Below are 24,394 nucleotides of genomic sequence, written 5' to 3' on the forward strand. Positions count from 1 at the left end.
GGATTGCGCGTATGCATGTACGGACGGAGGGAGGCGGGCGGGCGAGATCATGGGATATGGATGGATGGATGGATGGATGGACGGATGGGACGAGCCGCAAGATAATATGTACTGTACAGTAAATTATGTAGGCCAAGTATCCCACCGCCCACATGATCCCTGGCTCTCTCTACGGAGTATCCAGTCTTATTTACAGCACAGCAAGCCAATGTAGGTACGGATGCAGTACCGTCGGCTACTTTTGCACATAAAGGAGCGAATCCGGCTGCCTGCCCACCCGTCTGCGCGCGCCCCGGTCGGCAGCCGGCCGGCCTCCTTGTTGTTGGCTGTGTTTACGAGGTATCGATACGAAGAAAAAGGGCCAAGCCCGTTGGCTGCGCCGAGGGTCGTGATTCGCCTCTAAGAATAAGGCACCTGCATGGCATACTTTTAGCATACACAAGCTACTAGTACGTATGTACTGTACGCCTACATTGACAGACTACCGCGGCGAGAGTCGAGTGTTGGCGGTCGTTGGTTGCCTCCAAAACGAGTTGCTCGCTGTTCGCCGGTTGGCTTTCAACTCGAGAGGCTGTCACCGACCCGGAGATCTATCTGATCGCCGTGCCAGGTGTACCACTTGCTAGCATGTACCTCCATGTACCGCCAGGGACTGCAAGACAGCTGGAGCCACAGAGAGAGGCACAGTGCTGTACAGCGCCCAATGTCATACATGCTGCAGCTCGTACATACTGTACATGGTGGCATGCCTTGCCAGGCCAAGACTACATGCTCCCTTGCCTCGAGGTTTCAAAGTCGGCCGAAAAAAAAGAAAAGGGCGACCAAAAAAAAGAGGGTTTGCCCCGTCGGGTGTGCCGCGGCCCGTCGCCGCCTCCGCCACTGTCTGGCAGCAGCCACGGTGGAGGCCGTCAGTGCTCAGAGTGCGGAGACGGCCTCTGGCACTTGGCTAGCGCTGGCGCTAGGCCTACACCCGCTGAACTGTACGGAGTACCGCGCCCGCCGACTCCACTGCAGCAAGACACGGACCGGGCGAGGATGGAGGATGGATTGAAAAAAGGCCCAGATGCAGGGTCACAAGAGAGGACAGATTGCGGTTCCGGAGCCCGGGTCAGTAAGCAATAATACCACGTCGCGGCGACGGGATGCATCGCGACTGAAACGTGGGCAGCTGCACATGGCGTGCTTACAGGGCGCTACAGTACGGATACCAAGTTCCCCAGAGCACGGCCCAGGTGCGTTGCTCGCGGCCGTGGCGGGCAGCCCTACGGTGCAGCCACAAGTACATGTACATGTCCCGCTCGGCACCGCCGCCGACAACGGGCCTCCAGTCAGCAGCCTGACGCCGAGCTTGCTCGAGGAAGGCCAAGCTGCGTGTACGGATACTGTACGGACGTAGCTCACCTGTGAATGTATGGATGTATGTACAGTGAATATATTAGCATGTATGTACTGTACTCCGTACGCACAATACCTACCTAGTTAGTACAGTACTATTACGTATGAACCCGTAGCGGGAATGGCGGCTGCCAGGGCGCATATCCAGCACAGTAGCGCCGCCGGGAGAGTCGCGGTGAGCTGCCAGGCCAAGGAGAACGGCCAGATGACTGGTGGAGATGACTGGTGAATACTAAAGTACTGCCTAGTATGCAGTGCAGCAACAGAGCGATGAGAAATGTCGATGCCTGGCCATGCCACAAGTACAGGTACAGGTACAGTACAGGCCCTGTTTCTATATACAGCATGTCCGCTTGGCAATGACGAAACGGCCCCCATGGTCGAGGCTCAACTGCCCGTCCCGCAGGTACCGGTACCTGCCGCAAAATCCTCCGACCGAACCTGCAAGGCGGCCCCGGCATCGAGCGCCAAAGCAGAGTTACCGTATCCATGATGTCTGTTCTTGCCGGAGCCTTGATCAGTCGAGATACGATGGATGTGCACTGTAGGCACCGCATTGTGCTGGTCAGCCGACGGCGCCGCGACGCTGGGCGTTATTGGACATTTCTGTGCCACCGTCATCATGGCCGCTTATACGGGCATATGCCGAGATGGAGGAGATATACTGTAATTACGACGACGAGCTGGACCCGTAGGGATGCATGCCGTAAATACGAAACCGAGCATTTAGTAGTACGTATGTACATAAGTTACATACCTTAGTAGGTACTGTACCTAGGTAGGTAAGTAGGTGGCCACAAGGTCGTCGAATGCCTGGCCTCTCCAGCCCGGCGGTCCGCCCGCGTCTCCCACATCGGCCCGGCTCTGGGCGCGCAGGGCCAGCCGACCAAAAGCATGGCCAATGTATGTACGGAGTATGTATGGAGCATGTACAATGCATGTCCCGACTGCGATGCAGTGCGCGTCCGAGGCCTCTGACCGACTCTTGAGCCGCCGCGACGTGCACGCCGCCGCGCGGAAAAGTCGGTCTCGCTACGTTGCACCCAAGCAGCCTGCCGCCCAACAACCCCGCGACTCAACCCGCTCACATGCTAGACACACCCGGGGCATGGATTGTTCTGGTGGTGGACGGCCCACCCGTGACCTGTTGGGGCGATGCAGATGCCGACAACGAAGATGACGAGGGGGAACAAAAGCAAAAAAAGAAAGACTTCCGCGTCTCAGCAGACGACGGCGAAGGAAATGCGCCCCCCCCCCTTCAACAGAAAAAAAGGGCCAAACAAAGGAAGAGAGGGCCGTGACAAAAGGCAGCCGATTCCAATCCGAAGCGAGAGCACCGCCTTCTCTAATTCGAGATGCAGCTCTCCAGCCTCTCTTTCTTTCGCTCCCCATTTCATCCTCGCTTCCCTTTTCGTGGCCCTTCTCGACGTCTTTACGGAGCTACGGAGTACCGACCAACGCACATCTGCTGCCCTCCATGTCTGGGCAGGCTGGCAGATGCTCCGAGACACGCCAAAAGAGGGGATTCGCAGCAGCCCATGACCCGTCATCTGCGTAGGCGATGCCCCACCCCAAACGCTGTCCCGGCTCGGCCAAAGTCGGCTTCTCGCCGCTCCGCCTGCTGACCCCGGTGACTCACGGGTGAATTGGTCATGGCGGATGCGGGTTGCCGGCAGGGCTGCCGCGTTGCCGACAACTGCGGTCCTCGCTGGGCCGTTTTACATTGGCACTTGCATTGGCAATTTGTCAGTACGGAGTATTATTATTACAGTACGGAATACTACCTATTACAGCACGGCGGTACTGTCACAGACTGTACTGTAATTACTCGGCATACGGATCACTCATTCCATCGTCATTGGCACATTGCCCTGCCCTCTCTGGCTTGGATATCAAGACAAGATACATATCAAGCGAGCGGCTGATTCTGGATGCTTTGAGAATGGCGCAAGTGGATAGCATCAGCCGCGAACAACAGCGACTAGCGTTGGCAATGACATGATTGGAGCACCGAAATGCGGCCCATCACGTCTGTCGTTTGCCGGCAATCTCACTCACCCAGCAAACCGATACCGTCCTCCAAGGGGGCCCGGCGATCATCATTGGCTGACCACGCGGCGTGATTCACAGAACCGCAGCAAGGCCCTCATTCATCCCCCTTCCCTCGCTTGCCCTTTTCCAATCTTGGTCACTCACACACGCACGTCTCTATCGCCTGTAGCTACGACTCTCTACGGTATTGTCCCCACGGCCGCCATCTCGCCACCATCTCGCCACCGTCTCTACTGCCTCCAATTCATTCATTGTTCTTGGCCGCGCCGTTGCACTCCAAGATGCATCGTTCAATCAGTGCTTCAAGAATCCCCCCCACCTTCGGTCGTGCACCGCATCATCCATAGCCCCTGCCAGTCTATCGCTGGATTCACTGCCTCCATTGCCCCGACGGCTCGCTACTGTTTCCGTCATGGTACCATCTCACAGCCGAGCCTCCATCGTCTCAACGTCTCCATCCATGGCTCCGCGATTCACTGCTCTATCCATTGCCTCGACTGCCAACCACCTTGACAGCTCTCCAACGACCTATTGTCTCCACCACTCTCGGTAGTCTTTCATCGCCCCTACTGCCCTCCTATCGTCTCAATATAGCCTCAATCGCGCACCTCATCTACCATGGGCGCACAATACCAACAATGTCAACCCCCTCCCACAGAATGATCAACAATGGGTCGTCGTTTGCTCAATCACTTGGCAGGCGGTGCCTGAGGCTTCCAAGAACCGTATCGTCAACTATAAAAGGCTTTGTCGAGCATCACCTATCTTCTTCGCCCTCAACATTCTCTCTCTTGATTGAACCAGTCTGTCTCTCATTATCAACCTCTCATCTCAGCATCACCACTTCAAGACAGACCTGACAGCTTGATCACTCTTTGCACCTTGGCCGCAATCCTGGCAACGTCGACCACAGCCTTTGCGTCACGAACAGCTCATCACCCTCCCACTCGGTATCCTCCCCCCGGCCCGTCCGACTCGCAACATCATGCTGCCTTTGTCGCCCTTCGTCGTCCGTTTGCTCCGTCTCCCACCTGGACCCCTTTGAGCCGGCCCGGTCGCACAGACACCAAACGGGATCGACCGTCAGCCTAATTCCTCCACCCGACTGCGCCACCGATAGGCGAGCAATCAGGCCGAGATGACGCGGGCCATGATGGCCACGCATGGCCAGCCATGAGACGACAAGGACGTCGCGAACGAGGGCGCCCTGGAATTCGACAACCTTGCAAGGCGCTGGCTCCCAGAGGACTAGTTATCCGCTGAAGCCGACCCTGCGCGGTTCTATCGGTGGAGGTTTGGGCGCAAAAAAGGACGCTTCCCGATCGGAGCATCGAAGCTGGCGTGCAGCCTGGAGTTTGAGCGTCACGGACAGCAGAACTCGGACTTGATGCGCAAGACATACGCCGAGCTTGGCAAGATTTACGCCCAGCTGAATGACGCCCAGTTGAATGACGCCGGGCAAAACTCCAAGAAGGCGGACACGAGCTTGGCAGGAATACCGTACATGCGGAGCGTGAAGGACAAGGTCAGGGTTGTAAACAAAGGCTCCGCCCTCAATCCTGGACGTTTGGACGGACCAAGCCACCTCTTCTTCCCGCCCACGCACCGTTTGACCTGCAGTTCCGGAGCAGCCCAGCAGACAATAGCATTCCTCCGAGTCATCGCGGCCGCTCTCCTGGCCTTCGCCGTTGGCACCGTCACGGCCCTCGTCGAGTTCGGCCTCATATTTTCGGTGTCTCGGTCGTGCTCGCCAAGCACCCACGGCCGACGACATCGAAATGCCATCCAGCCCGTACGAGCAACTGGCCGCTGTGATGTTGCTCGAACGGTTCGAGGATTTCTGCCGGCAACAGGCCCAGGATGCATCTTGCTGGCCCTTCTCCCCGTCTTCTGGTGCTGGGCCGGCCCCATCGTCCTCCAGATCGAGACCAGAGCCACCCGGAGCCCCCAAGCCTCAATTCCCGGCGCCCCAGCCAGAAGCCCCCCAATGCCGCATACGTCAAGGTCAAGGCCCGCACCGTCTCCCGGCTGGCGACGCGTCTCGAGGAGACGAAGCGGGAGTACAAGGAGGGTGCCAATTCTTGCTTAAAACTGTCGCATATCTCCTTTATCTTGGCCGGGACGGATTTTGGGACAGTGAAGTTCGTGGAGCCTATGCCGACAATTGCGGTTCGGTAGATTCCCCCGTATTCTCCTGGTGCAACGCTTGGGGATCCGTCTTGGAGGAGGCTGCCGAGCAGAGGCGGCTGGTCGACCCTCAGAGCAGGGCAACTTTTGTCTCGCTTTACGAGCAGATTGAGGCGGCGGAAACGTACAACGCCGAGCTCGATAAATGTCTGGACGAGGCGAGGGAGGCCCAGACTCGGAGCTGAGGGAGGCACCGAGAGCATGCGCCGGTGCACGCCGACGAGGTTGCGCGGATCAAAGAGGAGTATCGGTGGCGCCCCCAGAAGCGATGCCAGGAGGCAAACGACATCTTCAACTCTGTGCGGGCGGCGCTGGAGCTCAAGCGCGAGCTCGACCAGTACAAGTTTAGGTACGAGGAGGCCAGGTGGGCGCAGCAGCATGCGCTCAACAAGTGGTCGAGCTCGGCCGGGCGGTGTCAGGAGCTGCGGGACCAGCTGGCCAAGCGCATGACGGCTGCGAGAGATAGAGCGCTGTCCAAGTGAGGGCCGAGGTTGAGTGTGGGTGGAAGTTGGGGCGAGGCATGGGAAGAGTAGAGGTCAAGGGAAGAGGCCAGAGGATCTGATCTTGGGCGCGCACTTATATACCCCGTCTCCCGATCACTACTGGACAGGCGGGACGAGGCGAACAAGAAATGATATGACGAGTATTCGATCTACATGCGAATAGCACTATCTTGTTACATTTGGTGAGGGCGCGCCCAAGATGAGCCCGAGGTTAATGTGCCAGGGGGTTTTCAATCGTCTCGTACAGCTGCCCGTGATGCGAGGGGAAAAGTGATGGTCTTTTGCCAGTACCTTTTTCAGTCCGAGTAAAAACGCCGTAACCCGTATGAATTTCGCCAGTCAAACAATATGAATCTTGTGCCGGCTACTGAACGCCATCAGGTTTGGAGATCTTCCAAGACATTGGGGCGCGGCCGCCGCTTGCCACGTCGCAGTCGACGGTGCCGTTGACGGCGAGCAAGGAGCCGTACGAGAAGTCACGGAGGCTGCGCTGCAGGATGGCCTCGATGTCCTTGCTGCCAACCAGGTAAGGGCCCGTGGTCGAGGCAAGCGGCGCGACGGCGAGGGCGCAGTCGGTCTGGCCCACAATGGGCCTGTAGGAGGGGCCGTGGTCTGCGTTTGCGACGCCAAAGGTGCCGTTCTCTGAGGTCCAGTGGCTGTAGAGGGCGGCACACTGGCGCCAGTTTGCGGGATCGAGGTTGGGGTCCGCGGCAAAAGTGATGGGGCCGCAGGTGCGCTGGGCGGCCTGCGAGGGCCTCCACGAGATGCCCGTCGCGTTGGTAAAGGGAGAGCCGTAGGCGAGGGCGGCGGCGACGACGACTTGGGGCTCCAGGGCGAGGAGGAGGACGAGGAGGAGCGACATGGCTCGGGTTGGTCTGGGGCTGGGGCTGGTGAGCATGCGAGTCGTCGAGTGAGGCAGAATGGGGAAGAAGAAAAGGTCGTGACCAACAACAACTCCTCGGTTTGTGTCTGGTATATGAGGGCGGAGGAGGAGGATGGAAGAGGGAGGGGCAAGAATGGATCCACGTAGTTGGCTGTGGAATCGAGGCGAGACTGTCGGTGCAGATGGAGGCGAGAAAGGCCCCCAATGACAAAGTGAGGACAGGTGGGATGCGTTTCATGGCTTGAGGGAGGCAAGCGAGCGAGCAATGAGATGGAGGAATGCCACAGGCTGCAGGGGACCCCTGGACAGTGGACGTCTACAGTGGATGCTCGCGTATCTTATCGTCGATGCACTGCAGGCTGCCTGTATTCGGACCCTTGGTTGGCGAGCCATCGTCATTGTCCCCGAAACAAAGAGGGCGGGGACAGGGTCGACGAGTGCGGAGGGTAGAGAGGAATGCTGAAGGAATAGAAGATTACCTGTGCTTGACACTTGTCTCGGAGGCCCAGTTTCAAAGCAGACTGCAGAGGAGGGTACGGAATACAGCATTCATCCCTCCAGCACATCCCTCCAGTAAAGTATTATCCGTACATCCCTCTAATTACTAGGTACTTAGTAGTATGTACATCCCCAGCACATCCCCAGCACATCCCCCAGCACATCTCGCTCCAACATTAACCTTATCGTAACCTACAGAACGTACATCCTAGCCCCGTTTCGGCCACGACGTCCCTGACGCCAAAGCTTGGGCCAAGGCGGGGGAGGAGCCGCCGTCCTTGTGCATCTCAGGGGAAGGAACGATTTGCCGATGGTCAATGCTGGCCAAAAACACACGACGAACATCAAACACCGCGGACATGGGTGAGCCTTGCCGGTCGGTCGCGTCACACATTGCCGTGCCGTGATGGGTCACTCGGCGTTGGACGTTCCGTCACCACGACGAGACCAACACGGGAGACTCGCCAACCTGGTCGACGGGTGGCCTGAGGAAATCCCTGCACCGCCGCCGGTGTGAAAACCACCACTCGAGTCTGCCCTGCCGCGCCATGCATCCATCATCTTGTCTGAGGAAGGGTCCCTGCGACGACAAGCGGGCTGTCCCGGATCTCAAATTGACAGGGCCCGCAGCGAGGCTTGTACATATATGCGCAAAAGTACCGGTACTGCCATGGCCCCTGATGCGTAAAGTTTCGACTCGTCAGCCCGGTTGGGCGTTGACTGAGAAGATGCCTGCATCTCACGCGTGGGAGGCACAGGCTCATGTCACGTTGCTTTGCAGGGGGTGCGATTGCGGTGCGTATGCAGCCGTCTAGAGTGACTGGTGAGCGACAATGAGGAATATGAGGATGCTCGGGTGCGAGTGAGAACAATTGTGCTTGTCAATGCAGAGTAAGTCAGCATCACGGCTTTTGTGGCCTTCCGAGCACAGCGCACCGTGACAGGTTGAGACAACCCACATCACGCATCGATTTTCTCATGCTTCATCTTCTTCCGTTGCATCTTTACACTTACATAGGCATCGTGGTGTATGATGGAGCATGAAGGACCAGAGTTGTACGAACAGACGGCTACAGTTATTGGTCCAAGCCGTCGCAACTGTCCAAGAAACCAAAGTCAAGAGTATTGATTAGCAAGCACCGCCATTATTAGTAAAGCCAGGCGCATTTGTAATCTGGCCGTCCGAAATGCTACCCCAATGATGCCGACGCGGCTCCGGAGACTTTGCGCGCCCTTTTCCAACGCCGAAGCAATTGCGTGCTGGGCCCGAGAAGGAAAGCTCATCCAGGACGGCTCACGCCTCGACAAATGCAGGAGAGAAATGGCGTCACGCAGCCAGATGCTCCCGCTGAGCAATGGCCCGCTGAGCAAGGGGCGATGCCGGGCCCCGATGCTCCATCCAAGGCCGAACGAGGCCCCGCTTTCGGGAACTTGGCTATTAATAAAGGCTCCGGGCCCAGAGGCATAAGAAGCTGCCCCGGCCCACAGGCATCCAGATTCGACGCTCGACACAGAACCCAACTCAATACCCGAGCATCGATCCAGGCACACCCCACTGTCCCAACTGTCCCCAGCATGGTCCCTACCGCCAACAAGCCGGCCGCCGGGGTCCCTTTCTACACCCCCGCGCAGGACCCCCCCGCCGGCACCGCCTCGGACCCGGACGCCGCGCCGACGCTGTTCCGGCAGCTGCGCATCCGCGACGTGCGCCTGGCCAACCGCGTCGTCCTCTCGCCCATGTGCCAGTACTCGGCCCGCGACGGCCACCTGACCGACTACCACCTCGTCCACCTCGGCCAGTTCGCCCTGTCCGGCGCCGCCCTGACCATGGTCGAGGCCAGCGCCGTCGAGCCCCGCGGCCGCATCTCCCCCGAGGACTCGGGCATCTGGGCCGCCTCACACGTCGCGCCCCTGCGCCGCATCACCGACTTTGTCCACTCGCAGAACCAAAAGGTCGGCATCCAGCTTGCCCACGGGGGGCGCAAGGCTAGCACGCTGGCCCCGTGGCTGCGCGAGGGCCATGCTCCCGCTGCACGCGTCGTCGCCGGCGAGGCCGACGGCGGCTGGCCCGATGACGTGGTGGCGCCCTCGGCCATTCCCTACGCCGACGACTGGCCGGCGCCCCGCGAGCTGTCCGTACCGGAAATCGAGGCCATCGTCGAGGCCTTTGCCGCTGCCGCCCGGCGCGCCGTCGAGGCCGGCTTCGACGTCGTCGAGATCCACGCCGCGCACGGCTACCTCCTGGCCGAGTTCTTGTCGCCCCTGACCAACAGGCGAACGGACCGGTACGGCGGCAGCTTCGAGAACCGCATCCGCCTCGTCGTCCAAGTCATCCAGGCCGTCCGCGCCGCCGTCCCCGCCGGCATGCCCGTCTTCCTGCGCATCTCGGCCACCGAGTGGATGGAGCACACGGGCGAGCCGACGTGGGACCTGCAGCAGTCGATCCGCCTGGCCCAGCTGCTGCCGGGCCTGGGCGTCGACCTGCTCGACGTGTCGTCGGGCGGCAACAGCGCCGCGCAGAAGATCGACCTCCACCCCTACTACCAAGTCGAGCTGGCCGGCCAGATCCGCGCGGCGCTGCGGCGCGAGGGCAAGCAGCTGCTGGTTGGCGCCGTCGGCATGATCTCCAGCGGCAAAATGGCCAGAGACATTGTGCAGGGCAGCGGCGATGATGAGACGAGCGCGGCGGACGAGGGCGACGGGCATAGGCCGCAGGCCGACGTGGTGCTGGTCGGGCGGCAGTTTCTAAGAGAGCCCAACTTTGTGCTCAAGATGGCCAAGGAGCTGGGCGTCGCCGTTAAGTGGCCTAACCAGTACCACCGGGCCCCGAGAGTGCATGGGTAGGGGGCTCTTGGGCATGGAGGTTTATAGAGGAGTCTGTCATGGCTCGGGCAAATAGACGGTTGCTTTACTTGACGTATTACATCTGCAAAACAGTTCATGGCATGATGGACATGAACCTAGTGTCTCGATGGCTTGCGCGGCTCACCCAATGTCAGTTCGATGCTACTGAGCAGGGACGAGCTTGAACCTTGAACCGTGACGAGAGCCGCGCAAGTCCAGATGAAAGGCTATTCCAGGAGGCATGGCAAGGGAGCCGAAGGAGCCGCGAGGGGATACTCTGCGCTTGGCTCGACACGAGCTAGTCGGGAGCGAGCACCCAGACTATACATTTCGTTAGCAGAGCCTAAACCGCCAGGACGTCCTGTAAGTTTGGGCTGCTGCTTGGCCGACGCTCCGGTCCGTGGGAGCGCATCCCCATCTCGAGGTGGACCCGGTCGAGCAGCATCCCCAGGCCCAAGACGAGTATTCCTGAAGGCGAATGGCACGTAACAGAAACGGCAGCCCCTGGGTCCCCAACTAGTTCCAATGAGGAGCAGCCCATGGAGCAGGCCAAGGTTTGGTGCTCGAGACCGGCGCTGGTGCATCGTTTAAGTCGCCGCCGCTTCTGTGTCGCCGAAAACAGCGACGAGGCAGCGCTGCTGAATCCATACTCCATTCCCTCTCTTCTTTTGTCTCTGCTTTCCCGTCCACGCTTTCATCTCTCCATCCTGCCTGCCACTTTCTTGTCTCTCTCTTTGTTCCTCTCCTTGTTTCTTCCTGCAGGAGAAAAACGAACAGAGTCGACCAGTTCGTTGCCGTCGCCTACAGCAGCAGCCTGCACCCGTAGCGGCCCGCCCGCTCTGCCAGCGCCCACCACAGCGCCCACCACAGCACCCCCCCCCGCCTCCCCTCCCCCCAAAAGATGAGCGCCCTGGCCCCTCAGCACCCGCCGCCGCCGCAGCAGCAGTTCCGGGCCGGGCAGCAGGACGGACCGCGCCGGCCCAGCGCCTTCCGCAAGTTCGTCGGCCGCCTGCGCTCCGGAAGCCTCAGCAAATCGAACCACAAGGGCAGCCTGATTCCCGACGACGACGATGGGCAGGAAGACGGCCATGGTCTGGACGGCCTCAACAGCGGCGGCGGCGGCAATGTGAACAACAACAGCAATGAGGGTCCATCATCGCGCGCGCCATCCTCCTCCTCGCCGCCGCTTGCCCTCGCCCCCTCGCCCCCCATGTCCCCCGAGCCCGCCGCCCGCACCCGGAAGCGCGGCTCCATCACCCACTCGGCCGCCGCCTGGACCGCCAAGATGCGCGGCGCCGGTATCGGCGGCGTCGGCAACGGTGCGCCCGGAAACAGCAGCGGCCGCCGCGATTCCAACGCCTCCGCCGCTGCTCCGCCGCCCCCCGCGGGCCCGCCCGGCATTGCCCAGGACCTGTGGAACGAGGCCTACAACGCCCTGCGCGACGGCGACGCCACCGCTCGCCTGACGTCGACGTACGAGTCCATTGTCTCCCGCGAGGTGCCCAAGTACCTCAAACTCGGCGGCAACGCCTCCCTCAGCGGCCAGTCCGACCACGAGCGCGCCGAGCTCTTCTCCGCCGTTGCCAAGGCCGGCATGCAGAAGCGCCGCGCGTCCCAGGTCGGCCTCGAGGACGAAGACGACGACCACACAGCCCGCGACATGCTCGTCGCCACAAAGAGCGCCGTTGAGACTGTGTTGCCCGAATTTCCCATCGCCGGGCTTGCCTGGGCCGGTCTGTGCATCATGACGCCGGTAAATCCCTCGCCTCCTCCTCCTCCTCCTCCTCCTCCTCCCGGTCCATGAAAGCTGACCCTGTTGCCTGCAAGTCCCTGCTCGACCCCGTCATCGAGCGTAACGACATGCGCGGCGGCCTCATCCACATTCTTGGCCGTGTCTCGTGGTACATGCAGCTGGCGCAGCTGCTCGAGGCCAAGAGCTGGACCGACGAGCGCCTCTTCGCCGACCGCCAACCGCAGTCCCGCGGCGCCCTCGTCGGCCTCTTCCGCAATGTCCTCGAACTCGAGATGAACTGCGTCTGCGCCTCGGCCTGCGAAACAAACGCCGCCGCCAGGGATGTCGTCAGCTGGAACGACATCCGCGGCCTCCTCCGCGACATCATGCGCGCCGACGAGGGCGTCGTCGACATGGTCATGCAGCACTGTGTCGACCCCGTCAAGGAGGAGCTTCTGGGGCTTGATAATGACTTTAAGCCGCCCGAGGAGGGTCAGAATGATCAGGACGCGGCCGAGGAGGAGCAGCTGCCCCAGGTTCCGGAGTGAGAGGGGCTAAACCGTCATGTATATATAGCGAGGCCGACTAGACCGGACTCGGTGAAGACGACGCCTCCAACCGACTTTCCTCTGTCAGGTAAAACACTGTATCCAGTACAGCTGATGTATACATAAGCCTGCAGCCAGGCGAGGAGTTCTCATAGAATGTAATAGAATGTACAATCTTGCGCACGGCATGCCGCGTCCCAGATCTGGGGAAGTGTGCCGGAGCTATGCCCAACCAGGCTGGTTGCCGTGGAGATGCATGACTCGACGAGGCAAGACTTTGTCGTGTAGAGAAGTGGAAGTGAAGCCGCTCCGTGGAGAATGTAAAGCCAGAAAAGAGCAGTGTCGTCATTCAAAAAGTCTAAAGAAAACCGTACATACATATATACAAAGCAAAGGTGAAGAGGATATTCGCCATGCCTTTCGCTCCGACCCTTTTACTCTGTAATTGGTAGAGCCTAACCCATTCCCAGGCTGCTTCCTGTGTGTGTATTCGGCCAAAGACGCCTGTCTGTCCCGATAGCACTCGCGGCTCTCTTGTTCTCTTCCTCGACCAAATCTATCGCATCAGTCCGCCCATCGCCTCAGGCCGTTTGCTGCCACAGGTCCAGCATGGAGCCCGTCGCCGGGTAGGCCGCTAGCAGCGACACCATGATGTCGGGCAGAAGCCCGTTGGGCGTGCCCCAGTGCACCGTCAGCGGCGCCCAGGCCAGGTTGCGCGTAAAGCTCTTGGTCCAGTCGGCGGCCCACGCGGCGTCCTTGGTGCCGGCGCCGCTGCTCGCCTTGCGTGAGCGCTCCACGAGCAACCTGCCGAGCTCCATGCCAATGTACAGACCCCAGGAGCGCACGCTGATGAGCGCCAGCCGGCCCTGGGTTGCAGGGGGGAAGGGTAGGATCTTCTTGCTCGACAGGTAGGCCACGTTCTCGGCAGCCTGGAAGACGACGAGGGAGATGACTTGGGCATAAGCCACGACGGCGTCGAAGATCCCGTCGGCGTCGTCGGGTGCCTTTTCGTCGGATTGTCGGGACGAGGCGCACGACTTGAGGACGAGCCTCTTTGCGGCAAAGTATAGGCCCAGCAGCCCCCAGAGGCGGCCGACGGTGCGCGTCTCGCTAAGCATGGCGGACAGGGCCTTGAAGCGGCCGCCGAGGCGGAGCCCGAGGGCGGCGAGCGGGGGATGGGGCGTGGTGGCGGACATGATGACGGTGGTGGCGGGGGGGAGCTTGAAGGCGGCGGCGACGAGGCGGCGGGCCGAGAGGCGGAGGATGGGGCGGCTCAGTGTCTCGAGCAGGGAGCCGCCGAGGCGGGAGGCGTAGCAGAGGAAGAGCAGGACGACGTCGGCCCCGGCGCGGGTCTGCAGGCACCGCTGGAGGTGGGCGAGGAAGGCATCGGCGCGGGAGGGAGCGGCGGCGACGACGGCGGCGACGGATGGGGGGCCCTTGGCCGGCGAGGGAGACGGGTCGAGGATCGAGCCCGAGGGCATCGGAGCGACGGGCGGTTCGTCGGACTGGGGAGGCATGGTCGGGGGGCTAGAGGTTGAAGCAAATTTTCGGGCGAGATGGCGTGACGGCGAGGACATGGGCGTTTGATGGGTTGTAGAGCGAGAGACCAGGCGGGTGGGACGGCTGCTGTATGCGCTCTTTAATGGTCTCGAGTGGACGAGACCATATGCCGAGAGGAGGGGACGAGGACAAGGGGACAGTGACAAGGGTACGCGGTACGACGGATCACGAGGGCGAGGCTAACGCTGTGCCAGTAACGTGCGCGTATTTTCGGCCGCCGAAGGGGTTTGGCAATGTCGGAGTGCCGAGTCCGGTAGGAAGGGAGAGGCGTCGAGGCTGATGGATGAAGGAAAGCATTTGGCGGTGCTGCACATGCATCATTGGTGAAGTACGTATCCGGGGTGCCGGGAGGACGTGCACGCTACCTAAAGGTAGCTCTACGGATAAGGTAACCTTAGCTCCGGGTCTGGTGCCACTGCAGGAATGGATACTTTGCGCGAGGTATCTCGAGATCCGAGAAACCTTAACGCAGTGTTGGCGATGGCGAGAGCAGCAGCAGCCTGCCTTGCGATCCGCACCAGCGAGGGATGGCAGTTCAATCGCCTGGGCCTCTCTAGCTAGCTTGATGGGCATTCAAGTCGTCCATGTGTCGAGCTGACGCAGCAGTAAGCTTGGCTATGGACAGCCTCGGTATCTGTCTGCGAACCTCGGCCCTCCATGTACTCCGCACCATGTGTACCTGGTCTGCTCGTATCGAGATGGCCCGATGAACTCGAGAGCCCGTAATTAGAGCAACGACCTTTCAACAAATGCTTCACTGAAGCAGTCCCGCTGCACCTCGCCGCCTCTTCCATTGACCGCAGGCGCGGCGCCCGACGACGCCCGACGACGCCCATCGCAGACAAGTGATAAACTGCCCATGCGTGCCCTTGAGCACCTTGACGCAACTCCCCTGCTGGCTCAAGTCCCAGCACCGCAGCGTCTTGTCATCCGCCACGGAAAGCAGGTATCTGCCCCCTGGGTGGAAAACGATCGCGCTCACCCAGCGTCATGGCCAATCAATGTTGCGAGGCAGGTACCCCGCGCATCCCAGAGCTTGATCGTCTTGTCTCGGGAGCCACTGGCCATGAACTCGGCCGTGCTACTAGCAGGCGGCGGCGTCTTCAACCCGCCCCAAGCCGCGAGATGCGGGTACGAGGCCGATGGTGCAAGGGCGCAGCATTTGACCACATTTTCGTGGCCGACCAATATCAGCGTATTCTCGGGACTCGCCAAGTAAATATCCCATAGGCGGACGGTCCAATCATTGCCGGTAGACAACAGAAAACGGCCATCGGCGGCGGGATAGGCGTCTCATACCCACCCATCGTGGCCCTGCAGCGTTCTCACAAAGTACCCGGTGGCCGTGTCCCATATCCTCAGAGTCTGGTCTCCACTTGCGCTGACAAGCAGGGTTCCAGACGGTACAAAGCGGACGGTGCTGATGCTGTGCTCGTGGCCCTGCAGCGTGCGAATGTTGTTGTAGCCATTCGAGGGTCTCGAGGTCAATGATCTGAACAAGGCGGAGCCCACCCACCGGAACACGTGCAGGTTGGGGACAAAGGAGCGAAGCGAGTGGACGGGTCGGAGGAATGACGGCCCGTGGCGCAGTCCCCAGGCCAGTACGGCCAATACAGGCGGGAGAATGCGACCGTTTCTATCGGCAGAGTCACGCGTCACAGATGACATAACCCACCCTCGGTGCCTACTTCAATCTCGACGAGCGGAGCGATACTCAGGCAGATTTTGACTTATATTCTTACTTTTGAACGAAGCAAACGAGATGCACGGTCTTTCCAAGTGAAAAGATACTCTTGTGCGGGCACTCAACCGTCGTGCGACATCCCCACCCTTCCCCAATCTGCTTACGGAAGCTATAGGTCAGGTGACCACGCGCATCCTTTGTGTTGCCGGGCCGACACGTACACGCACACGTACGTCTTGAGACCTCCAAGCGACTGGCGCTTGCCTTTTCTTCTCAACACGGTGTGATCACGTCTATACTGGATTTCTGTGCAACGCCAAAGATTCCTTCGGCTGTCATGGAGCATAACGCAGCTTTTCGTCAACCCGACTTTCCCACCGCAGCAGGTGGTTTGAGACTGGCAGCGGATCATTTGGAGTTGTGTGGGAACTTGCCAGTAGTGGACGGCGGCGCTCGGCTACACGAGACTTTGCAGGCTGTCCTAGAACAGCTTGCTCAGATCAGCCGTGGGCTGCGGGACTTAGACCGCAAAGTCACCGTGTCGTGAGTCAAAGGGGGTCCTCCTTTTGCATCGGATGCTGACTTTCTTTCTTCCCCGCAGAAACCGGAACGCGGTGGTGCGGGCTCGGAATGGCACGGTTGTCCGTGGCGACATGGACTTGGTGCCCTTATACAGCGTTCTCACGGGTGAAGTGATTGAGGGCTTTCCCGGTACCCTAGACCAGCTGGAGAGACTGCATGGTAAGTCGACGTCCCCGGTCTAGGAGTGCCATGCTCACCGCTTGCATAGCGCGAGATGTGGACCAGTTGTTGCGTCATCTAGGGGAACCCGCGGTAGGCTCTGCAGTGGAAAAGAAGCGGAATCTGAAGTTTGCGTCGGGGTTGATTACACGGGAGTTATGATCGCTTTTACCCTGCGTGCGTTTTAGCCTCCATAGGAGCATCGGCGTTCAGGACGGGCTGTCTTTTTCGAGTGTGACGATGGCCTCTTCTTGGATCAAAGTGAGCCCACCCAGGATAGTAAGAATATAATGTCTTGGGCTTTGACTTGGCATACTTGTGACTGTTCACATCCACCTAACCTGCCTACCAATTGCGTTGTTAGGGTGAAGTCATCGCCACACAGTATACTTGATCCTTTGTTGCAAGGGCTACCACTCCTAGGTCCACTCCTAGGTCCACCTCCGGAGGACCTAGGCAGGACTACGGACCGCCACGCGCAGCGTTGCATCCTGCAGCCAAGGGCGAGGGGCATGTTCTACTGCAGCGACCAACGGGAGCGAGGACCACACTGGGAAGTGTGCATAGACCGAAGGGACAGGCAAACGGCACGCATGTGGACTGTACCCACACCACGGGCAGTGGTCACGGGCGAGTGTATACGAGCGGACAAGTAGTGAACGACAGTGAGTCCACACGACGGGAGGAGTGAGTCGCTGAGTTGTGTGAGCAACGACGGATGGAACGAGAGCGACACGCCATGAACCGGGTGAGGGCACCAACGAGCCAGAGCGAGTGCACAAGCGACACGAGGAGCGGCACACAGACGCCGGGACCCTTTACGCGGAGGAGGGGAGCGACGAGACGCAAGGTGAGGAGGGACCGACAAGGAGGGACCGACTGGAGCCCCTATGTTATGTTTGGTATAAGGGTCCCAGGCACGACAGTAGACTATATGTCCCCCGAACACAGTGAGGATGGGGAGGAACGCACGTGACGAGACCAGTCCTTAGGCAACGACCAAGAGAAACGAGGGAAGGGACAAGAGGGAGCGAAGGTGGTGGCCAACACTCTGGGCCGTACCGGACAAGGGTGGTCATGCACTGCAGGTTCCCTGCATGCAGCCAATGGAACGGCGACGAGAGCGAGAGTATAAGAAGAAGCTGGCTTCGCCCACTTCCTGAGCCCCCAGCACGGTTCCCTTCATTCATCCAACCCGGCCAGCTTGGCCCACTGCGAAATCCAAGAACACAGAGTAAGTTGACCGAGGGACAATGCTGCCGCCCAGCAGACACAGGAGGGGCTGCCCTCTTGCTCTGAACGTGGTTCATTCCTAGATCGTGACTCGTGACTCTGTCCTCGCCTGCGGCTCGCTGGAGGCCACTTTGTGAGAACACTCTGGAACACTCTGGAACACTCTGGACTGTGTCCACTCCTCCACTACATGCACTCGGCCACCGGAAAGAGGCACCTCGTGCAGATACCCGCCCGCAAGCTTGTGCATTCAAAAGTCTGCCCTCTTGATTGACTCGCTGAATCTGGAAATGGACCGCTTCCCGAGCAGACATGGGGTGTTGTGATCAATCACCCGCTTCCCCGGGCACCCTCAGGATATATCTAGTCTAGCTGTCCCAGTCATTTTCTGCCCAATTCCTTCCTTCTGTCTGGCCTGGCTTCGTCGGTCTTCTACCTCGGACAGGACTTCTAGCTTCCCTGACAGTGTCATCATGAGGAACTCGTTTGCGCTGAGCCTTTTGGCCCTCGTTGGCTTTGCGACTGCAAACGAGCAGTGCCTGAGCTTGACATCCCAAATCCCTGATTGCGCTGTATGGCGCCCATCTCTGACAACGCTTTTGATCAACGGCAACGAGACTGATGCATTCTAGCTGTCTTGTGTGCAGAGCGCTGCATCCCAAGTAGGATGTACCGAGAGCGAGGATTTGGCGTGTAAGCACGCTCCGGGACAGTGTCGCGTCCATATGCTTACCTGCCGCGCAGGCCGGTGCACCAAGGCCAGCTTCAAGGCCATTGAGACTTCCGCTCAAACCTGCGTTGCGGACTGCGGGTTTATCCCGGCCGTCAAGGCCCTTCATGCGCGCAAGGTCATCTGCAAGTGCGTCAGGACAGCGACGCCTTCAGCGGCTCCAGCTTTGGCGACTCCCCTTCTCTTCACCGCGGATTCCTCGACGCCCCCGGAGCCAAGGTCTCAGCTACCGTCTCGTTCACACTCGCCGGCACCGCCCAAGGAAACTTCCTAGTCCGAGTAATCCCGGCAACTGCCCCGTTCCGATTCTTCAGCGCCGCCCAAGCAGATTACCAGAAACCTCCACGGCGACGGACTTTGTCCTAGGCTTTCTTGGAGCGGGTCAGGACCATTCCATCATTGCGTGATGAATAATTCGTGGTGGAAATAGGCAGCTTTCCCATGCGTCCACCGGGTGCCCATTGCTGCTCAACTCGAAATGTATGTAAGGCTCTATGTAGAATTATGAATGGGTCTTTTTTAAGAGTTTGCAGACTCTAGCTCCGGGAACAGCTTTTATCCTAGATCATACCCTAGACATTTGTCGATTTCCATTGCTTGAAATCAAATGTTGCCTGCTATTGGTGTATTCGACGCTTCAACTACCAGTATCAAGACGTAAGAAAAGGGCCCAATTATCTATACACCTCCTTTTATTAACTGTACACCAAAAAGTGGATCAACTGTGGCTGGGTCAGGCGCAGTGCCGATGCCGCTAATTTTGGTGCGCCCATTCCCGGCCGGCCAGCTGGCCAGTTCGTGATGCTTGCGTAACAACATCCTGTAACCGTAACTATCAGCAATACCATCAAAACTGAAGCTATTCGCACCGCGTTTCTGCCCTTACGAGCCCGAATCATGGAGTCGCTTACGAAGACACTATTCCCGACCTTCCAGGCCGCGATGGAAGCCGCCGATACCGTTGCTGAGGCTGAGGCTACGCCCTACACATTCGAACATCGAAGCGGGATAACGCTGGCCAACGCAAGTCTGCACTTGTTCGTTGTATCAAGGCCGGCCCCTACGAAAATCGGAAGGATAAAGCTGCTCATATCTCTCGTCGTCGCCTCAATACAGCAACCCAGAAAACAGACTGTGAATTTCGCCTCTCGTTGAAGGAAAAACGCGGTTACTGGACTATCTCTTATCTTCACGATGTTCACAATCATCGCCTTGTTGATGACCCGATGGTCTTTCCGAAGTACCGGGCGCTTGTTATCCAGAAGTATCGCGACGACATTATCCGGAAGTTTAATAACAATACCCGGCCGACCGATATTGCTGGCGAGCTTCGTGACCTGGTTCACGACGATCCTCGTTTAGCCGGTATCACGGCTCAAGACGTGAGTAACGCCTGGCTAGGCACCGTCAGGAAGAACTAGCTGGCCGTACGCCTCTTCAGTTTCTCTACGACCGGCTAGATAAGTCCGACTTCTTTCATCGAGATAGTCGTGATCCCCAGGGCCGGCTAACTGGGCTATTTCTCGCGCCTCGTGCTACCTTCCATCGATGGCGTCAGCATCACGATGTCCTCGTCCTCGACTGTACCTACAAGACGAACCGATTCAATATGCCGTTATTGAATATCTGCGCGGCCACTCGAGATAACAAAACGTTCTCTATTGCCTCTATCTTCTTGAACGGCGAGACCGAGTCCCATTACTATTGGGCTATCTCGTTGCTGCTAGTCCTTTGCGAGAAGGAGTCGATCCCATTTCCAAGGGTCACTGTCACGGACCGAGATACTGCGTTGCTTAAGGCGTTAGATAGCTTTCGCGAGCTTCAAAACAGTACTAACCTTCTCTGCACGTGGCATATTAACCAGAATGTCGTTGCGAAATGCAAGCAATTTTCCCTAAGGCATCAAAAATCGGCAATCGAGTCGTACGGGCCCCGGCATTCCAAGCGTTTCTACAAGAGTGGAACGAGATCGTCAAGTCACAAGATGTGAATAGCTTCAACGAACGTTTACGCCAATTTGAGACACCAGGCCGCCACCCGCTTGCAGCTATACAATACTGTTGCAATACGTGGCTAACGCCTTGGAAGGAGAAGTTTGTATCTTGTTTCGTTAATCAATATCGCCACTTCGGGCGTACAACGACCTCGATCGTCGAGGACTTCACTCATATGAAGAAGTTCCTTTGGTCCTGTACGGGCGATTTGACGACCGTTTTCCAACGATTCGAACGCTTCTGGGCCATCAGGCTGCTCAGATCACAGCGATAGAGAATCGAAACCTCCACAAGATATCAACGTTCTCCCTACAGGCGCCGTATATGCCGATCCGCGAGCGAGTATCGTCATATGCGTTAAAGCTACTAATAGATGAGCATCGCAAGATCCTCTAGACCCCGAAGTCAACGGGCCAAACCGCCGCCAGGTCAATGTCCTTGTAATTGGGCTACTAGTCGAGGGCTACCGTGCTGCCATCGAATCTTCGAGTCTATCAACACCAATACCTCCCTTACACTCGACGACTTCGACCCATTTTGGTATATTCCGATCGATACAAGCGCTCAGGGCACAAGCCCTACTCGGGCACCATACGAGCCACAAGTTATCAGGGCTAAGGGCCGCCCCAGGGCTCACTCAACCTCGAAGAGTCACGGCGGTCAAGATCAACGCGGCGGGATCCGTCACATCACGAGATCGCTGAACGGCATGAGCGGGCTGAGGCTATACGACTGCCTCCTCCTCAACGGCACCAGCGGCGATGACGGGTACGGTAACGGCCGCGATGACTTCAACGGAACGAGGGCTGCGGCATCAAGGAAAACGGCGATACGTACGAGGCAGGCACACGGATGCAACGGGCGTATCAACAAGCCGGGCGTCAAACGCCAGTCTCTGATGATGACGATCAGCCGGTACGGCGGGAGACCCAAGACTGCATCTTCGTCGCCGGCCTCACGGACGATGCCGCCCTTGAGGATGTATGGGATCAATTGGAATCACAGTTAGATGAAGCGGATCAGGCACGTAGTGCACTCGAAGAAGGAGGCCTGTTGTAAACACCAAAGAATAGTCTCATCAGCATAGAAAGCGCAGTACGAATAGCTTCAATTTTGGGTGCCTTATCGTTGAAGGAGAACTGTTACTACCTGGCTCTACTTATCGTAGAGAATGTGTGCATACAAATTGGCGGTATCGGCCCTCTTCGGCCGTCAGCCACAGTTAATCCACTTTTTGGGTGTACAGTTAATGAAAGTGGGTGGATAGATAACTTGGGCCTAAGAAAAAGGGGACACTTGAAAGTAGAATGCCGCCTCACAGCATCAATTGGTGTTTCTGGCGCTATCCTCGCTACCAGAGAGGCGCGCCACATTTCATCTGCTTATGGCGTTGATTTTATTGATATCAGCTCCATAGCCATGTAAACTCGGGGCTTTCCCGGGTCAGCGGTATCGTCTGAGCCTTTGCTTACCCTGATAGACATGGACAAAGCCAAGGCGTATGCATCAAGAGACTGGTCGTTTCGGGCCACATTTTCTGGCTGCTGGCCAAAATTACGTGGTTGCCGATTTCGGCACTCGTAGTTGATTGAGATCATAGTCTGGTTATGCCGCACTTCCTAGGTGCTAATGGTTAATGGCGTAGATGCTCCTATTACTCTAGATTGCAAGCACCGATTCCGGCATTTACGCTACTTTTAGGTAGGAATTGGGTAGTGAAATGGGGCGGGAAGCGACTGCTCCTAAATCACAGAGAAGCATTGGATTTATCATATACCCAGATCTGGCAATTGGGCCAAGATGCTGATGATTTGGCAATTCATTACCAAGTATCGAGCAGTTTGGCATACATTTGCGAGCAGGTCCGGAGAGGTGCACAGACTGTCTTCTGTCAACCGCTTCTTTGGACGAAAACGAGCTTGAGATCAAGATCAACGAGACGAAAAACTTCACGCCGCCCGACGACTTCCACCGGACGTCTCTCCCGCCTTGTTCACTTTCTAGGCGGGATGTATGAAACTGGAAGCTTGCCCCCGGCAGACACCTTGCCGTAGAGTACATGGGCGGCGGCGCTAAACGCTTCAACCGTCGGCTCATAGATGGCCAGGTAGGTTCTCATATCGGGGCATTCTAGGAAGTCGTAAGGGTTGCAGGTCGCAACTGTCGCGAGCGGTGCCTCTCCCCGTCGTCTTGCTACCTCCATGCCGAGTTGAGCCTGGTACTGTGACTCGCGAGCATTGCGCGTTGCCAAGATCACCACCTCGGCTTTGTCCACCTGGCGCCACTCGTCTTCCGAGAGCGTCGAGTCGACAAAGCGGATGTCAACGACCGTCGGGTTGTGCGCACGCAGGACGTCTCCAAATGAGCCCGATACCCACGGCACACGGGTCGGCGGCGCAACGTCTCCGCTATGAACGGCACCGCCTAGGGGAACGTTGGGTCCTGGCGAGATGAATACCGTCTTGGCTGTGCGCGAGAGAGGGAGTAGCCCCGCTTGCGACCGGACCAGAGTCGTGGCATCGCGGTAGACCTGTTTGGCAAGCTCCTCGCTGCCCTTGTTCATGGCCGACAGACCCTCGGGTGCCTGGGGCTGGAGGGCATCGTCCCAGCTGATGAAGCGAGACTTGAGCTCGCTGAGGCGGCGGAGCGAGGCTTCTATCCGCTGTGGGGATATCTCCCCATGCTCTAATGCCTGGCATACACGATCAATGGCGGCCGTTTGCACCTGAAAGGTGTGGCAGATCATGACATTGTCAACTCCAGCTTGGAGAGCCATCAGAGAGCCCTCGACCGTCCCGTACGTGGCGCGAACACCGTCCATCTCCATGCAGTCCGTCATGACGACTCCTTGGAACTCGAGGTCGTCGCGCAGGATTTCCATGGCCTCGGGAGATAGCGTGGCCGGCAGGTCAGAGCCGCCTTCTAGCTCCGGCAGAGAGATGTGGGCCGTCATAACCATCTCGATGGCGTGGGCGACAGCATGCCGAAAGGGAACAAGCTCTGTAGCCTCCAAAGCTTGGCGGGATTTACGTATAACGGGCAGGCCATAGTGGGAGTCGACGCGCGTGTCGCCGTGGCCGGGGAAATGCTTGATGCACGGCACCACGCCGCTAGCACGCAGACCCGCAGCACAGGCCGCTGCAGACTGCGAGACCCGGACAGGGTCGTCGCCGGGACTGCGGACGCCAATGACTGGGTTGAGGGGCTCCGAGTTGACGTCGCCGACGGGGGCGTAGTTGATGTTGATGCCAAAGTGGCGGAGCATGGAGCCCGTGGCCTCGGCGACGGCGCGCACCGAGGCCAGGGAGCCCGCGGCAGCAAGGGCCATGGGGCCTGGCATCTGTGATGCGACGGGGGGCGATATGCGAGTGACGAGGCCATTCTCCTGGTCGATGCCGACGAAGAGAGGCTGGCCATGGCCGGCTTCCTTGGCTAGCTGCTGCAGCGACAGGCACAGGGCGCGCAGTTGGGCGGCGTCTCGCACATTGCGCTTGAAGAGGACGACGGCGCCGACGTGGTAGTCGCAGACGAGGGATCGGATGTTGTCGTCGAGCTCGGTGCCGTGGAAGCCGACAGCGAAGAGCTCGACGAGGAGTTTTAGCTGGGGATGGGCTGAAGCGCGTGAGACGATGCTCCACTCACCTGCCCCACCGTCTTGCGGCGCTCGTCGAGGACGGTCATGGGCGGTCGACAGAGCTTGTATTTCCAGCACGAGGCTGGGGTGAAGACGCAGCAAGGTGGTGGTGCATTCCTGCGGGGCAGGAAATTATCGCCGTGAACGGACGAGGGGGAGAGGAGTCTGGAGTCTGC

The 24,394-nt window shown here is 58.8% G+C and overlaps 8 protein-coding genes across 8 annotated transcripts; 4 read left to right on the forward strand and 4 right to left on the reverse strand.

Annotated features, from left to right (window-relative positions):
- Positions 1–4,834: 4,834 nt before the first annotated feature.
- On the forward strand, positions 4,835–6,116 carry HRG_11372 (uncharacterized protein; the record flags this gene model as incomplete). The annotated part of the gene is made up of 3 exons (XM_044869842.1): positions 4,835–5,239; positions 5,380–5,518; positions 5,833–6,116. 3 exons carry the CDS (start codon positions 4,835–4,837, stop codon positions 6,114–6,116), a joined length of 828 nt encoding a protein of 275 aa, XP_044715104.1.
- Positions 6,117–6,501: 385 nt separating this feature from the next.
- On the reverse strand, positions 6,502–6,999 carry HRG_11373 (putative necrosis-inducing factor domain-containing protein; the record flags this gene model as incomplete). The annotated part of the gene is made up of 1 exon (XM_044869843.1): positions 6,502–6,999. One exon carries the CDS (start codon positions 6,997–6,999, stop codon positions 6,502–6,504), a length of 498 nt encoding a protein of 165 aa, XP_044715105.1.
- A 2,094-nt stretch (positions 7,000–9,093) lies between these two features.
- On the forward strand, positions 9,094–10,362 carry HRG_11374 (NADH:flavin oxidoreductase / NADH oxidase family domain-containing protein; the record flags this gene model as incomplete). The annotated part of the gene is made up of 1 exon (XM_044869844.1): positions 9,094–10,362. The coding sequence occupies one exon, from the start codon at positions 9,094–9,096 to the stop codon at positions 10,360–10,362; it is 1,269 nt and encodes a 422-aa protein (XP_044715106.1).
- A 901-nt stretch (positions 10,363–11,263) lies between these two features.
- On the forward strand, positions 11,264–12,642 carry HRG_11375 (ankyrin repeat protein; the record flags this gene model as incomplete). The annotated part of the gene is made up of 2 exons (XM_044869845.1): positions 11,264–12,115; positions 12,190–12,642. 2 exons carry the CDS (start codon positions 11,264–11,266, stop codon positions 12,640–12,642), a joined length of 1,305 nt encoding a protein of 434 aa, XP_044715107.1.
- Positions 12,643–13,223: 581 nt separating this feature from the next.
- HRG_11376 (peroxin 11C) lies at positions 13,224–14,159 on the reverse strand (the record flags this gene model as incomplete). Its single annotated transcript, XM_044869846.1, has 1 exon — positions 13,224–14,159. The coding sequence occupies one exon, from the start codon at positions 14,157–14,159 to the stop codon at positions 13,224–13,226; it is 936 nt and encodes a 311-aa protein (XP_044715108.1).
- Positions 14,160–14,956: 797 nt separating this feature from the next.
- HRG_11377 (WD domain, g-beta repeat domain-containing protein) lies at positions 14,957–15,870 on the reverse strand (the record flags this gene model as incomplete). The annotated part of the gene is made up of 3 exons (XM_044869847.1): positions 14,957–15,159; positions 15,222–15,286; positions 15,605–15,870. The coding sequence occupies 3 exons, from the start codon at positions 15,868–15,870 to the stop codon at positions 14,957–14,959; spliced, it is 534 nt and encodes a 177-aa protein (XP_044715109.1).
- A 2,463-nt stretch (positions 15,871–18,333) lies between these two features.
- On the forward strand, positions 18,334–18,864 carry HRG_11378 (CFEM domain-containing protein; the record flags this gene model as incomplete). Its single annotated transcript, XM_044869848.1, has 3 exons — positions 18,334–18,432; positions 18,493–18,553; positions 18,605–18,864. The coding sequence occupies 3 exons, from the start codon at positions 18,334–18,336 to the stop codon at positions 18,862–18,864; spliced, it is 420 nt and encodes a 139-aa protein (XP_044715110.1).
- A 3,713-nt stretch (positions 18,865–22,577) lies between these two features.
- HRG_11379 (beta-hexosaminidase A) lies at positions 22,578–24,265 on the reverse strand (the record flags this gene model as incomplete). Its single annotated transcript, XM_044869849.1, has 2 exons — positions 22,578–24,167; positions 24,227–24,265. 2 exons carry the CDS (start codon positions 24,263–24,265, stop codon positions 22,578–22,580), a joined length of 1,629 nt encoding a protein of 542 aa, XP_044715111.1.
- Positions 24,266–24,394: the final 129 nt, after the last annotated feature.

The sequence above is a fragment of the Hirsutella rhossiliensis genome (genome assembly GCF_020360975.1).
Source record: "Hirsutella rhossiliensis strain HR02 chromosome Unknown scaffold00020, whole genome shotgun sequence".
NCBI classification, from domain to species: Eukaryota; Fungi; Ascomycota; class Sordariomycetes; order Hypocreales; family Ophiocordycipitaceae; genus Hirsutella; species Hirsutella rhossiliensis.